Below are 14,981 nucleotides of genomic sequence, written 5' to 3'. Positions count from 1 at the left end.
ATCGCAGGCGTTGGTAAATCTAAATGGTCCGCGGCGATAACTTTCACGAGATAAAATTGCTGCCGCTGGTTGGCCGCCGATTGATTTATAGAATCGTCCGTCGAGAAATCGGCGGCTGCTTGCATTAGACTTGTGCGCGAGTTTGGTGCCGCTCCAATTGCCTGTGGAACGTGCGCGAAAACGAGAGATCCATTAGGGTGTTTAGTCTGGCGTGCGTTAACGCGCGCCCTTTGCAGCAGTGCGTGGTTTAAGCTGGTCCAAAGCCTGGTCAGTGCTGCTACTCGTCACGAGCGCTTATTAAATTAACTCGTTTAATTGGACCCGTCCTTTTATTTCAGCAGACGAGCGCACGTGCAGCCTCTCTCGTGGAAACCCGATTCCTATGGGAACAACGACCGTCCCGCACAGTTTCCTTCGTGTCTCCTGCTGGCTGCCTTCCCCTTCGCTTCTTGCAGCGCCCTAACTGTTCTCAGCTTCCAGATGCGAGGCTCGTTCGTTTCAGAAATGCTTGGCAAGTTTCGCGAGACGGTGCAGTTTCGTTCGCGTGATAGATCTTTGGAGCACGCTCGACGATCTGGCGGTCGTCGATCGTGGTTCGATCGTCCTCGATCATCTCTCGAGTGGTGTGCAAGGTATACGATGAAGCACGCTGCTATCGTAGCTGAGGTTCTTGCACAATGCTTGCTTTTAGAGGGACTTATCGCCACGCAGTTGACCCACGGAATATACGTGACTTTTCTCAAAATTTCCATCGAGTATCTCTTAATAAATAGAACGATTTATCATTCTAGATAGATTTGGAAATTCACTGGGCACCAGTTTCAGTGACAAGCCTCGTCGCATCGTTTGGTTATCGTCAGTCGTATTAATTTATAATCGCGAGGGGGGAAAAAATGAAACGAGGCCGTAAAATTTCGAATTTCACGCGTCAGCTGTATTCGGAAGCAGGGATTACGACCGCTCTATAAGCGAGGTGAGAATGCATTCGAGATAAGACCCGGTATTTAGTGCGGTATAATTGAATTTACAACCGGATAAGACGATAACGTGCACGAAATACCGTGCTCCTGTACGGTAGCCGATGAAAAGGAATGCGCGATTATCGATAGCCTGGACGATAAGCTTGGCGAGCCACTTTGGATTCCGGCTCATTTGAGGATTAACAAATTGTCTTCTCGCCAACGGGACGTATCAATTACGCTGGGCCTTATTTGGATAAAAGGCGTTTCGCGTGTCTCCAGACAACTTTCGACTGCAACGAATCGATTTAACGATCTCATTGTTCCCACAGAAATCTTGATAATTGTGCGAGGAGTTTGTGTTTCTCATGGGAGGAGATTTTCGGACCGTATGGATTAACAGTTGCAACATTCATGCTTCAATAGAGCGTTCCTCGCGTTCAGCGAAAGCAGCAAAAGCACCAGTCGGAAAGTATGAAATCTTGATGCGATCCTCTCGACGGGAATTCATTCTGCTCTACGATCGACCGATTCCAAGTTCCGTGCACGAAGCGACTGCGAAATTTGTAAAAATAACCGCTATTTAGGTCGGCGATTGTGCTTGTCCAGCTACCTTCATAGTTCGTTGCCAACTCTGGGCACTTATACACGGTGTTCCCAAACAAATAGCAGAATTAACTCAGCATCCACGTATTCTGCATGCAAAAACGAGTCGAAAATGTAGAACAACATTTCACAGTTCTCCACTTCGTTTCTGAAAAAATCGCGCTCGAACACTTGCAACTCCACCTTGCAAACCCTAAACTCCACAAACTTTGGAGTTTGATTATCTCGAAAACGAAAGCAAGAATCGCAAAATTCTGTTCCACACTTTCGATTGACCTTTTCGCGTAGAATAATTGTGCCACGTCTGTTTAAAATGAATCCATTCGATCTGGCAAGACTCTGTTCGAGACTGCTCGCGTTTCGAGACACCCTGTACGCGAGAGTGAACTGCGGTACGTGCAGTAGCAGCGAACGTGAAATTCTTCCTCGCGGAAAACAGGAATTCCCCGTGGCGGTCTGTGTACACAATGTATGAATAATCGGGAACGGCTGTATCGGTGATCGTAGCCGATCGATCGAACGGCCGAATCGATCCGGCTGGGGAGCATAACTGTATCCCCCTGTCGCGCTTTGATTAGTCTTACTATCCGAGCTAACGACCGTTATTACGTGTGCACGTTTTGATCGATGTCGCTGGCAACGAGTCCGACGAGCTGCATCGAAAACGCTCACGTTCCCGTTCGACCGTCCCGCGTAAATGCCCGCCCGTAATTCCAAACTAATTGCCGACAGCTCGCCTCTGCGTCGATAGGATACGAGCATTATGCGCTGATGCATATCACGCGTTCGTTACGACCGGGATAATTCCAGAAATTAAGTCATCATCGCGTACGACGCTCGACTATTTCCTTCTTCTTCCCACCCTCTTCCTCGTTCTGTCCTCTTCTCTGTTTTTCTCGTGTCCCCTGCGATTCTTTTCGCTGCATTGCTTTCTGACGAGAGTGGAGCGTTCTTCGATATCCGAATCAGTATTCGGATGGCATTTTTGCTACTTAGCTGAAGCGAGTCTCACGCGTTATTAGCGAGATCGTGGTCCTTTTGCGCTCGAGATTATCCTACGGCCAATTTTCCGTCCTTTTTTTCGTTCCTCTCCAGCCTGTTCCAAGATCGATCTATTGTAGGCTCTTTTGCGTTCGAGCCACGTATGGGAAGTGCGAGTCTGCAAAAACCTGGGGGATATATATAACGTGGAAAAATGCACTGGTTTTTATGCTGGACAACTTGTTCTGGTAATTCTGTGCCCATTTTCTGGGGCACTCGATACGTTTGGTAAAAAGTTAATTGAATTCATAATGAAAAACGTACATTCTGATGTTATCTGTAAAATCTAGAGAGCTAATCAACGTACAGGAGAATTATCCAAATCCAAGTGGTTACAGAATCGTTTCGTGGCTTGAAATAATTTTTAAACGAATTTCGAAGGCGAAGCATTGTGTCTGAACGAAAGAGATCCTCCCATCGTTTCTTATTTTTGGTTGTTATTTATTTATTTATTTATTTTCTTTCTTTTTTTTCCTCATCGAACGTCGTGCGTGCCGTTTTCGCGTGGCGAGCCAGCTATGGCACGACACCCCGTGACTCGAACCGTGCGCCATTGCTCCTTTATGGCGCTCGACGAGGCGGAATGCGCGATTATCGACAGATACGACGATAAATGCCAGTCGCAGAAAGATTGCAGTTCGTTTTAGAAGCTCGCCTATTTGCCTTGTCGAGGCAGACCGGCTGGCTGGCCGGCTATCCGCTTTCTCGCTGGTTCGACCTTCTTTCGCAACGTCCAATTCCCGGCTACGTGCGCGCGTTGTTATTGAATCCCTAAATCATCCGTGAAAATCGCAGCAACAATGATCGTGCGCACGTTTTCCTCGTCGAACGATGGTCCACGATCTCATCACTCTGCACCATCCCTCGAAATCGCATAATTTTCAACAGCATTCGATAAGAAGAATCCTCTTCGTCTCTGGTCTCGATGGTTCCGCTAGATCTTGCAGATCTTGATAATCAAATGTATCTGGCAAGTGCGTATCCGTTTCGAAAGTTCCGATGAGTCTTGAAAAGCCTTGTGGCGTGCGATTGTCGATGGATCTAGCAAGCCTTGGGGATTTTTCAGGCCACATGGAAATCTCGATAGCCTGGAAAGTTGTTGGTGCTCTTAAGAGTTGTTGGAATCTTGATAAGTCTTGATAGATCTTGGCGAGTCTTCGAGGGTTTCCAACTTCTTGATAGATCTTGATAGGCTTCGTGGACTCGACGAACCGCTAGATTAGAATTAAATACGAGCATCTGGAGAGCTATCGAGGAGCCCTCCAGAGTTTCGAGTGCGAGATTATCGCGTCGAACAGCTTCGATTCGGATCCCCCTCGAAATCGAAGCTTCTACGCTCGTCCTTGTCTTCGTCTCGCGAAATTTCGCGTCGAACCACGATTTCGTGCGGTAATTATAACGTATCGCGATCCTGGCGTCGCCTTAAGGCGCAAAACCAGCCAACGAGAGAGACGTGCGCGCGAAAAACGAGCAAACAGGCAACAAAAAAAACTGCAAAACAAGGGGATAGAATTACCTGGTTTCTCAGCCGACCTGGCCACTTTGTATCTGTAATCGAAACGACAGGAAAATAAGGAGCAATCACCGGGACACGTCGATGCGAGGCTTGTTTGGACGCGGATTATTTAAATTACTGTCACGTCACAGAGCCCTCCTTTCTCTGCGATTGAAAGGACTGGCCGCTCTTCCTTTATCTCGCCTTGGTTGCGCGTTACGAAATACTGACGAGTGCTTGTCGGTTCTCCATTTGAGACACGGCTCTGACGATCGCGATCCAACTGGTCGACAGGTTGAGCCAGTCGCAAAAATACGTCTATCTTTTGCGATTATCCCTCGCGACAAAGCGATGACCGCGTTTTCAGGTCAGATCTCGAGGGATGAGATCTTCAGATGTTGAGAATGTCTCGTTGCATCGCGTTTCTCTTTAACTTTCGATACATCGTCGAGGCAAACGAGAAGTAACACGGTTAGATGGGATCGTGATGGTCGAAAAGTGAACAGCTGTTGCCAGATGGTTGTTTCGAGCCGTCTCCATAGGGGGGGCTTGAATTAGTTGATCTTGACGACTTTTTCGAGAGCGCAGAGAGTGATCTTCAACGACTGGATGCTCTCTGGGCCATCTGCTTCTTCGTGTTCCACGTCTAAGCTGACTCTAGCCTCGAAACCGTTCGATATGCACCGATAACGGATGATGGATGGTATCAAAAATAGAGTTGAGCTCGATTAGAAGGGCTTGGGAACGGAGGAACGTCGAACGAGAGCTTTGGACGATAACGAAACGTACGCGAGGATGATTAATTGGACGTGGGATTGAATCAAGTCGCAGACAAATCGGTGGAAGAAAAGTTTCACTCGACTAAACGTTTTCACGATCGATCGTGGCTGTGGTTATCAAAAATTCCATTTTCTGACGTCGCTTTTATAGAATATCGAGAAGCTTTGCGTTTCTCTTCTTCGAGGGACCGTTTCTTCAGCGATCGTATTGCAATTTAATAAAATCTCTGCACGATACACGCGACACTTTGCACGCGAGCGTGTGCATGTCGCGGATGGTCGACTATAAAAATGTTGAACTGGAATTTTTAATTTTCGTTTCAGGAGACAGCAGCTCGAACAATCCGTATATTGTGAGGCTGAATCCCGGCGTTCCACCGTCGAGGATGAAAGGCAAGATGTTCAAGGTGCCAACCAGGAGAAAGTCAAGGTACGAGGAAGCTTCTGTGCACGGATAATTGCCTTGGAAAAACAGTTAGAAGAGCTGGAGTGGATGTCGTGTGGTTTTTGTTGCAGAGTACCACGCAAGATTTGTTCGAGTTACTCGAAAGGGTGCAGAGTTCGCGTCTCGATGATCAACGATGTGTCCTGCCGCCTTACTTCTCTCAGGTAGGTGACGTATTAAGACATGTGTTTACCTTTCTCCTTGGTAAATGGAGTACTCGTGCTTCTGCAATTTCTGAATCGATATTTTAAGCGACGATCGATCAATCGTGCTTCTGATGGATGAGTACTGCTGCCACTCTTCTTTCCTTCCATCACGATTACTTGTAATCTCTTAAATTCACAGTGGCCATTTTTACTGATCGTTCACAAAGTAACTAGGAGTCGTATGCTAATTTGGATTAATTATCGTCGCGATAACGTGGGTGATTATTTAATAAAAAATACATCAGCTGGGCGACTCGTGTTAACGTCGAGAGATCCCTGTACTGATGTGAAACGCAACACGATACCCGTATATTAAATTAAAATGCCACCCGTATATCTCTTGGATCGCATTTCTCACACCCTCATAGTAATTACCATGTGGACAAATTTTGGAAATTTATCGTATCGTGACCGGTTAACAGCCTCGTAAACTCGTCGACGGAATTGACGATGATTTATCCGAACCCATTACCTGCCTCCAAGGCTTCATTTCATCCGAGCTCGAAACTGTTTTCAGTGGAAACTTTCTCACGAGAACGTCGATACGCTCGCCTCCTCTCTTCTCCTTTTTCCAGAATTTTTCGCTAAAAATCGTAGCAATTCGAAATTTACCCGAGCGATGGTTTCCACGGTCGACTATTGTTCAACGACAGACCACAATGGCGGAAACTAACCAACCGAGCTGGCAGTAAACAACGAACTTTCGCGATTCCACCGCGATAACAAAAAGTAAAGGGAATAAAAAGCGAGTCCAATTCTGTACATCTCGTCTGGCGAGAGGAAGGAGATAAAAAAAAAGAAAAAACAGGCCAGCAGGAAACATTGGCAGGAGGCCCGCGTAGTTAAGGGTCCATTGTGGTTGAAAAATCAGTTCGTATGCAGAATGAGTTTCGCCTGGCGTGCTCTCACTTGTCCAACCATCCACGCGCGGCTGAGAATCTCAATCTGTCTGGTTCGAATGACTCGATGATAAATGGACGTCATCATCCACGGTGCGAGAAGCAAAAACCCTTAGGACGAATCGTTTGGTCACGCGCTGCTTGAATTTCAATCAGGCTTGCCACGCAGCCCTCCTCTTCCGTTTCACTTCGCGGTGTCTCGAAAATTTTCGGTCCGCTGATCTCGAGGGGTGAATAGTTCCCAGTCACGTGTTAAACCGCCCCGAATGGAGGGTCCGCGTGACCAAAAGTGATCGCAGTGCCTCGTCCCTTTCGCGTGTCTCCGTTTCGTGTTGCGGTTGTCTATTAGACTAACGATCCAGGCTCCATTTGTCCGTTTCAGAGTGGAGAGGAGAGTTCAGCGGATGTCAGCATGATTTTGCGAAACTGGACGCTGACATACTTATTGGGGTGCATGGTGTAGGGTGCGCAGAGGGTGACTTTGGGTGCTGACTAAGAAATCCGTAAAAATCTTCAACTTTTTCCTTGCATCCCCCTCAAATCATTGACACTCTGTGATTCTCGAAGGTGTTGGACGAGGAATTTCGAGTGTGCTTATTTTACGTCACGAATGTAAACCTTTTCTTGCGCTTTGTACATGGTGGCAGGTTTTTTGTGACCTTTCTTCATGTGGCACCCAAATGTGACATGTGAGTAACACGTGTGGTGGCAGTGACGTGAGAAATTTGCACTGGCGAATGTTGGGGTAGAATTCCAAGTGTTCTGGTCTTCCATTTCCGGTCTCTGGTACTGTACTATGAATCGGTATGGTAGGTTTCTTGTGGAGATAGAACAGGAGACCTGCAGTAGATAAATGGGACTGTCAGAGGCAACTTCTCGACAGCAGATATGACGTACTGTCGGTTAGTATGGAATCTTCTTTTTCCATGGTGATCATCAGTCGTTGCTATGCTTTGAACCATCATATGGTTCTTATTTTACCATTTACCCACTTTGGATAAATCCTCAATTAAACTCAAAAAACTTGGAATTTAATTAAAACAAAACATACTTTTGAAATGGTTATTTAAATAACATATGATCTTATCTAAAGATTGTCTTAAGCTTTAATTGGACATGCAAATGATTTTTCTTTCACTTGTTGATCGATTATATCCTGCTTCTATTCAGATAAACATTTCCAGAACCAATCTCCAGGTCTTTTGCATGTCAATTGCGTCAGAAGTACAGATTTTCCCACAGTGAGTCACGCACAAATGCTTCCACGCCTACTAACTACCCAGCATCGATGCACTCTGGGCACGATGTTCAATTGTTTCATAAACGAACTTAAAGTTTCGTTACTAAAACGCCACGATCCACAGTTTCTTACAGAACAAATGGCCATAAAAAAAAAAAGAAACTGTAAAATTGTAAAATTGCTCGATGGTTTAGTGGAAAGGTTCGAAATGCGAGCTGTCGCTGGTAATACAAGGTACCAAATCAATTGTTTCATAAACGAACTTCAAGTTTCATTACTAAAACGCCACGATCCAAAATTTGTTACAGAACGAATGGTCTTAAAAAAAAAAGAAACTGTAAAATTGTAAAATTGCTCGATGGTTTAGTGGAAATGTTCGAAATGCGGGTCGTTGTCGCCAGTAATACAAGGTGCATATGCGATCCCCAAGAAACAAGGGGGAGGCGAGCGTTTCCGGCCGTGCAGGTACGCCGCCGGAAGCGTTGGATGAACCGCCACGGCTGGTCGTCATGGTGTGACTATAACCGAACGCTGGGGAACGTTTTCTGATTTCTGTCTGCTCACGAACCCGTGAAGATCGTAGATCCGAGTTTGGCGACGCTCGCAGTGAACAACAGGTTATTGTATCCGACGGTTTTTACGTGGGAACGGCCCCGAATCTAACGCGAAACAGAGACTGAACTTGACATCGTTGCGCCTTGGGGGTTTTATGAAATCGTACGCTCGTCTGACTCCACCAATTCTCTTTTTTTCGTCCGTATAATTTCATGGACGAAATTGTTCGTAATAGACATAATAGACATAAGCTCTATGCAAATGAACGTGACGGACAATTATTCGTGACGCATTCTAATTGAGCTGTTGATCACAGATAGCTGGATTTGTCGTAATCGATGCTTTCTAACAGCTATGTAAAGAGTTGGAAAAGGAGCGTTCAGTGATTCACTATCTAAATGGTGAGAAATTAGAAGAAATCTGAAAATTATGCTAAATGTGAGAGACTTTTTTTTGAATAGGGGTCATTCAATTTTCTGATATCTACGCTAACAGTTAGACGTGCGAACGACTATTGTCATGGTAATGAGCGGCACTCGTTTCTGTTACCCAATTTCGATTATTTCTGTGTCAGCAATGAAACGTAAATTACCTCTTGATCTGATACAGGCAAACGTTGCAAATGAGAAGGAAATTTTATTCGTCGCAATGCATATCTTGGACTACTTGCGAGCGACTACCTTGGTGCTTGAAATACGCGGTACGACACTCGTTCTATTCGAAAATCGGAAGAGGGATTAAAGGGACGCGTGCGTGATAATGTCTAATTAAGGATTCACGCGTGATACAACTAATTTCCAGAGAATTGTTTACGTAATTGCTCTCTCGATTGCCGCAACGGATTCTAAAATATTTTAAGCGCATTAAGATTATATTACTCCCGAGCGAAGGAAACCGACAATCAATTTCTCTTCTCCTGACAGTTATCGAGGGTCCCTACGATTCAAAAAGAGAAAGTAACAGACGCTCGATTGGTCAAATCCCAGGCTGGAATAAAATATCTGTGCATCGACAGATAGCCGCGCGTTGCTTTTGGACGATAGTAATTCAAATCGAGCGCACAGCTGTCTGTTATCTTGAATTTAAACCGTGTCCAGTAAAAACAGAGGGGATAAAAAAAAAGCGGAGATGAACAGCGCGGCATCGATGTCCATTCACACTGGCGGATGAAATTTTTATCGAGCTCAGCTCGCTCGAATCTCCGCTCGAGGCTTCCCCGTTCGCCCACTGATTGTAAATTACGACACGAATTTCGTCGCTGGAAAATTTCTCAGCCGACACCAGAATCCAGAATAAGACGAAAAGCGAGAATAACAAAGTTCAGCGCGGAGCCTCGTTTTCTAGAGACACGGCTTTTCGAACTCCGTCGAGCACACGCTTGGCACGTAGCCATACACCGTGATGGACAAACAATCGTTTATACGAAATTGCTTTTTAGATACTATAGACCCTCCCTGCTCGCTCTTCTACATAATCTTCTCGTTTTTTATCCTCTCACGTGACGTACGTGTTTGCAGAAAGTCTCGAAACGCGTGCCTCCGTTTAATACGAATTAATCGTCCTTCAAATTTCTACTCTTTTACTTTTATTAGTCGCGAGGTGAATTTCAGAAATATTGCTCAGCGATAAATTCCAGCGCAGCTATTTCCCTCTCTATTTTCGCTGTTTTTCTCGCGCTCGAAAATGGTGTCCCGGTGGCGAGCGTTCAATTTCATCGAACCATCAACCGCGTTGTTCGCCTCGGAGTTTCGAAAAAACGAAGCACGGAACGCTGCATCGTCGGTCACGTCGCCACTCGAATCGCCCCTAAAACTTTGCTACGAAACTCGTTCGCCAAACACCCGGTATACACACCCCAGGACCGGCTATTTCCGTGGAGAGAGTAACTTTGATGTCCCAGCGGGAATAAAGAAGGCGCTGTTTACCCACGGATCGAGACACCGGTTTCGAGATCGTCGACGCTCATTGCCCAAAAGTCTTTGACTTCAGCGAATGGTCGTTAAGAATGGAACGAGGTTAGCGTTTTCAAAGAGTCGCGACGGTGGCGCGCGAAGAACGCAGCGCAAAAGGGTGAGGAAGAGGGTTTGGTCGTGACGAGGTTAGAGGACGAGAGAAGAGGAAAACTGAGAGGCTGCGTAATAGAGATGGAGAAATATCGATAGTCGTAATCATTGGCTGTTTCGTTGCCCTCCTATTCAATAATTGACAACCATCGTTTGCCTCGAACGCAGTCGGATCTGTTTACTTCGAGCAATTTTTTGTCTAATCCTGATTCTCGCGAGTGCAGTTGGGGTTTCGTCATTTTACGAAGCTCGCGATAATTGAATTTCTCTCGTCTTATTCGGTTAATTAAAAGGAATGGTTCGATAATCAACCGTGCGTCCTGTCCTCGTGTTTCTTCCAAGGGAAATTAAGCATTCGATGCATATTCGTCTGTTGGAATCCATGCTTCTTGGAAATTCTTTACGCGAAACGTCGAACTTGCGAGTCGCGAGTGTATTCTCGAACGTGGATTCGATGTTCGAGTCGTTGAACGAAAAACGAGGATATTAGAGCGGAACGTTGCATATCGCGACATCCTGCGACTGGTAATTTCCTTCGTACGAATTTCATTAACGTTTCCGCGGGGATCAGCTGTCGAGGCTCATTTAGAGTGGCGTTGCGTCGTTTTTAGGCGCAGGAAGTTGGGTGAAATAATGAAAGAGGTGGACACAAAGGAATGGGAAGCCTTGATACTACCTACCTGCCTACCGGCAACGAAATAAGTCGACCACGAAATGACATCCGTTCTCTTGTCAGTGTCTGGCCGCCATGACAGTCCGTTTCCTCTTGGTTTCACCTTCCTTCACCTGTCGTTACCTTCCTTCGCATCGTGGACGGAAAAATTCGCCGTTTCGCTTCTTTGAATCGACGGAAGCGCGTCGTACGATCCGGCGTTTCTGATTTGCCAGGTCAATTCCTCGTCGACGTGCTCGCAGATTGCTTCAATTGGACGAATGCGTTTCGCGCGGCTCCTGTTTGGCAGCATCGAATCGCGGGTTGCTCGTTTGGTGAACCAACGATGGCTGCTTCATCTCGTTGTCTCGATCGATGCCTTTCGAAAATTAGAGAAAAACGTGGTAAAGCACTGTAGAGTAACGCACGATATTTCGTATTATTTGGCAAATCACCGTTTGATTACAACAGCTATTTGATTACTCCAACGGTACGGAAACATTTAACAAATGCGTTTCAGATTGATCGTGGTCGGGGCTAATTATAACTCGATATTCGTTTGTACGCTCGCACACTCGTTAACTGCGTTACTCGAATAACGAGACCGCATAATAACGCAGCAAAGGATAACGATGTGATTTTTTTTCGCGCAGTCAAAATCAGTGGGATCATCAAAGCGATGGAGAGGAGGAGGTTCGACTTGCACTCGATGGTTGTCGAACAAAAGCATCATCCTAGAGGGGTTGTCTCGCCTGTAAAGGAAAGCTCTTGTTCGAGTGTTTCACGGAATCTAACGAGAGTCCTGGCGCGCAATTATACCGTAAAATTACCAATCAATGTCCCCCTGGTTCAGACGTATCAATTATCGTTGGTGCTCGCGACACTGGCTTATTATATTTACGCGAGATCGTTGTATTTACACGTGTACCCGAGTTGGTTCCTGTTGGAAATAATATTTTGAAACCCTGCTGGCTCTCCGAGCCAACGATTTCCTAACGGCGCTAATCCAAAACCCGCTTCGATCGAGCGGGTCGATCGTTAATCGTGTCGCGGCGGGTGGGGATGGGGAAAAATGATCGAAGTTCGCGTGGAACCGAGTTTACGCGGTTGATGGCGACCATGGCAACGTTTGTTCACGACACGATAGCAGGATGGTGGGAGTTTTAAGAACAGCAGGACGTTCAAAGCCTCGGGTCACAGAGGGGTGGCGAGGAGCCAAGGGGGCGTTTGCGGTGGGGAAGCGGAGACGGCAGACGAGGCAAGCCTCGAACCGTACGGTCTCGCTTGCCAGTCGCGCTCCTGCACTTCTGCGTAACTGAACTCTTTGTACGCGTTCGTCTGCCGTCTACGTGTCGAGGTACATACCATTCGTCGAACGCGCCCACGGTGTAAACACTTTCTATTCTGACCTCGCTCGGCTGCGCGAAACGTGGGCGACGAAGAGAGCAGCCCAGGAAAAGTGACACGCTGCCGCTGCGCGTCGCGTTTCTTCGGATATCGTGCCGTGAAAATGACAGTGAACTTTAGTGAGGGTAGAAACGGACGCGGCATCGAATTCGACGCGAGCTACAAGAGAGTAGGATCGTAGTGAGACACGTACGAAGCGAGTTTCGGGTAAACGTGCGCGCAGGCAAGCCTGCTGGCGCCCATTGAAATTCCCATTTCGATCAGTGTCCGTGGGTACACACCTATCTGTGCGCTCGTAACAGTCAGTTCCCGCGCGTTCTTCGCCTCGAGCCAACGGAAAAGTGCTTTCAGAGTTTGATTTTACGTATGTCCCGGACGAACAGCCGTGCGGCTTGCGCCGACTTGCGCTTAGAGTCGAGTTCTCGTCGCAGTACGTCGACGTCGAGGCGTCTAAGCGGTTCGAGGATCAGCGTAGCTACGTAAAGGGTGCAACAGGACACTCGCGTCAGGTTAGGTCGTTGCGTCGGGATCGAACTGGTTCCCCTTCGGTGCGGACTGTCCTGCGGCTCTCGCAGGATACGTTAGCGCGCTTGGTGGAGGTTTAAAGCGCTACCGTGGGTCGAAACGAGCGGTTATGATGGGTGTACTGAGGTGGAGGCACGATCTCAGATCGGATGCCGGACAACAGCAGCAGCAACGGCCCAACAGCAACGCGGAACGCTCCTCGACGGGACACAACAACGTCGCGCACGCGCACACTCACACACTACCGAAACTGATATCGCAGGTGAGTTTTTCCCGCGCTCACTTGGAAATCCACCCCAGTGGAGGTCCCTTCGTTCGCCCTTCGTTCTCGTTCCCGCGAATTCGGCTCGTGTTTCAAGGTTCACTTCGATCGCAGCGTACCAGAGTCAACCATGCACTCGCATGGCCACATGGCAAGTTGTCTTATTTCCTCTTCTAATTTTGCATACGAAAGATCGCAATTTTCAACAAAATACAATCCTTTTTATCAGCACTGAAAGTTCCTGGTTCATTGAAAATTGCCTTCTAATAACGGCTGTTCATTTTCCCCATATTTTTCTTCCTCCCCCTGTGTCTTTTTTTTCTGTCAGTTCCACGCACGGGATTAGGCGGAATTTTTTCAGGGGGATCATGGGATTAGTTATCGTTCGAATCAGATTCGAACGGACAGAGTTTTTATTGTCGACAGATGTAGATCCGTGAAAGGGAAATATTGTATAGCTTACTGGCAACCTTTACGTTTTATGAATGGAACATATGTTCCACGAGTAGAGTTTTTGTAGGGACTATCACCGTGAAGTGGTACTTTATGGTCCTTTTGTTTGACTGCCTTTTTTAATGAAACTTCTGATCGACAACTCGGTAATACCCAAAGGGTTAGAACAATACGAGGATTTGCTTTTCGTTCTATTGTCAAGTCGCATCCACACCCTGCATCCTCGCGTGTGCCCACACAATCTAACCCAGCGAACGTTTCGCAATCCTGCTCGCAGATTTCTCAATAGATTCGCAAAGTTTACCACGGATCGCAGTAATTTTATCACGGTTACTGTTTACTCGATCGACTTCCGTAAACAAAATATAATTGTCAGCATTTCGAGGGGAAAACATCGGCTGAACATCTGGCGAAATTTCCTGATGTTTGGCAATGGTACAAAGGTGATCCAACCGAAATAATCCGCTATTATCCCTGCAACTTCCTCGACTCGAGACAAGCGTATTTCACGCGTCCAACTGATCGAACCTTGAGTTACTCGAATTCGAATACATTAGCTCTCTGGTCCGCCAGCTCGATTTCCGCGAACAGAAGCTTCGAATCGAGTCACTTGAATTCGAGTAATCCGATTAATCCGTGGTCTGATAGTCTTTACCCACGCAACGTTCGAAGCGGTTGTTCGCGCATTCCTGGACGATCCGTTCGCGATCTTAATTCCCCTTGGTCGCGCATGCCGAACACGCTTCCGCGTGTTTCGTTTTCGTGCGCCTCGGTGAAAAGCTTCGAGCAGCCGTTGTTACGCTCGTTTTTTGCGCGAGCTTTAAGCAGGTCGGCAGGAAAAGTAGCGGAAGACTCTAGGAACGTGGTGGACAAAAGAAAAGGGTTCGAAGTAGAGGGAGGTGGAAAGGAAAGGAAAGGAGCAGTGGCAAGAAACAAGCGCTCGGTAACTGTAACCACAAAGATCGGCTTCGCGGTAATTTTCCTCTAACAACCCGTTACTTCATCGTTCTGCGCCGCGAGACGCTTTAAAAAGTTCTGTTTTCCCATGACCGCCCGGCTGGATAGCGATGGGAGCGAGTAAATTGCATTCAGTTCGTATACGACTCTTCAACAGTCGAGAGCCAATGCTTCTCCGCTCGAGAAGAGCAACTACGCAGGCTCCAACCCTTTGCCACTGTGCTAGGTGTCCATAAATGATTGATGTGTATTTAATTCGCTGTGCCAGATGCATTATACATGCAATTTCAATGTTCTCCATACGAGACGCGGTATTTTCTTCCGCCTCGCGTCAGCTGGATTTTTGGTGTACATTCGTTTTAGTTGGCAATCGAGTTCTCTCGTCTGGTTGTTGCACCACGTCCAAAATTCGATGAATCATAGACGAACGCATTGAA

At 46.9% G+C, this 14,981-nt stretch overlaps 1 protein-coding gene across 4 annotated transcripts in view; it reads left to right on the top strand.

The window, feature by feature from the left end:
- LOC143430432 (rap1 GTPase-activating protein 1) overlaps positions 1–14,981 on the top strand; it is a 94,847-nt gene that overhangs the window by 50,568 nt on the left and 29,298 nt on the right. For 3 of the 4 annotated variants that reach the window (XM_076906725.1, XM_076906727.1, XM_076906726.1), the window contains exons 2-3: positions 5,205–5,310; positions 5,397–5,489. In XM_076906725.1, coding sequence (XP_076762840.1) covers positions 5,205–5,310; positions 5,397–5,489 — 199 coding nt within the window. Of the gene's footprint in view, positions 1–5,204; positions 5,311–5,396; positions 5,490–12,771; positions 13,135–14,981 lie in introns of those variants that run through there. The other variant, XM_076906728.1, reaches the window with a different exon arrangement.

Source organism: Xylocopa sonorina, chromosome 14 (assembly GCF_050948175.1).
Source record: "Xylocopa sonorina isolate GNS202 chromosome 14, iyXylSono1_principal, whole genome shotgun sequence".
Taxonomy (NCBI): Eukaryota; Metazoa; Arthropoda; class Insecta; order Hymenoptera; family Apidae; genus Xylocopa; species Xylocopa sonorina.
The sequence above is the reverse complement of the archived record's forward strand: the minus strand, read 5'-3'. Positions and strand labels throughout refer to the sequence as shown.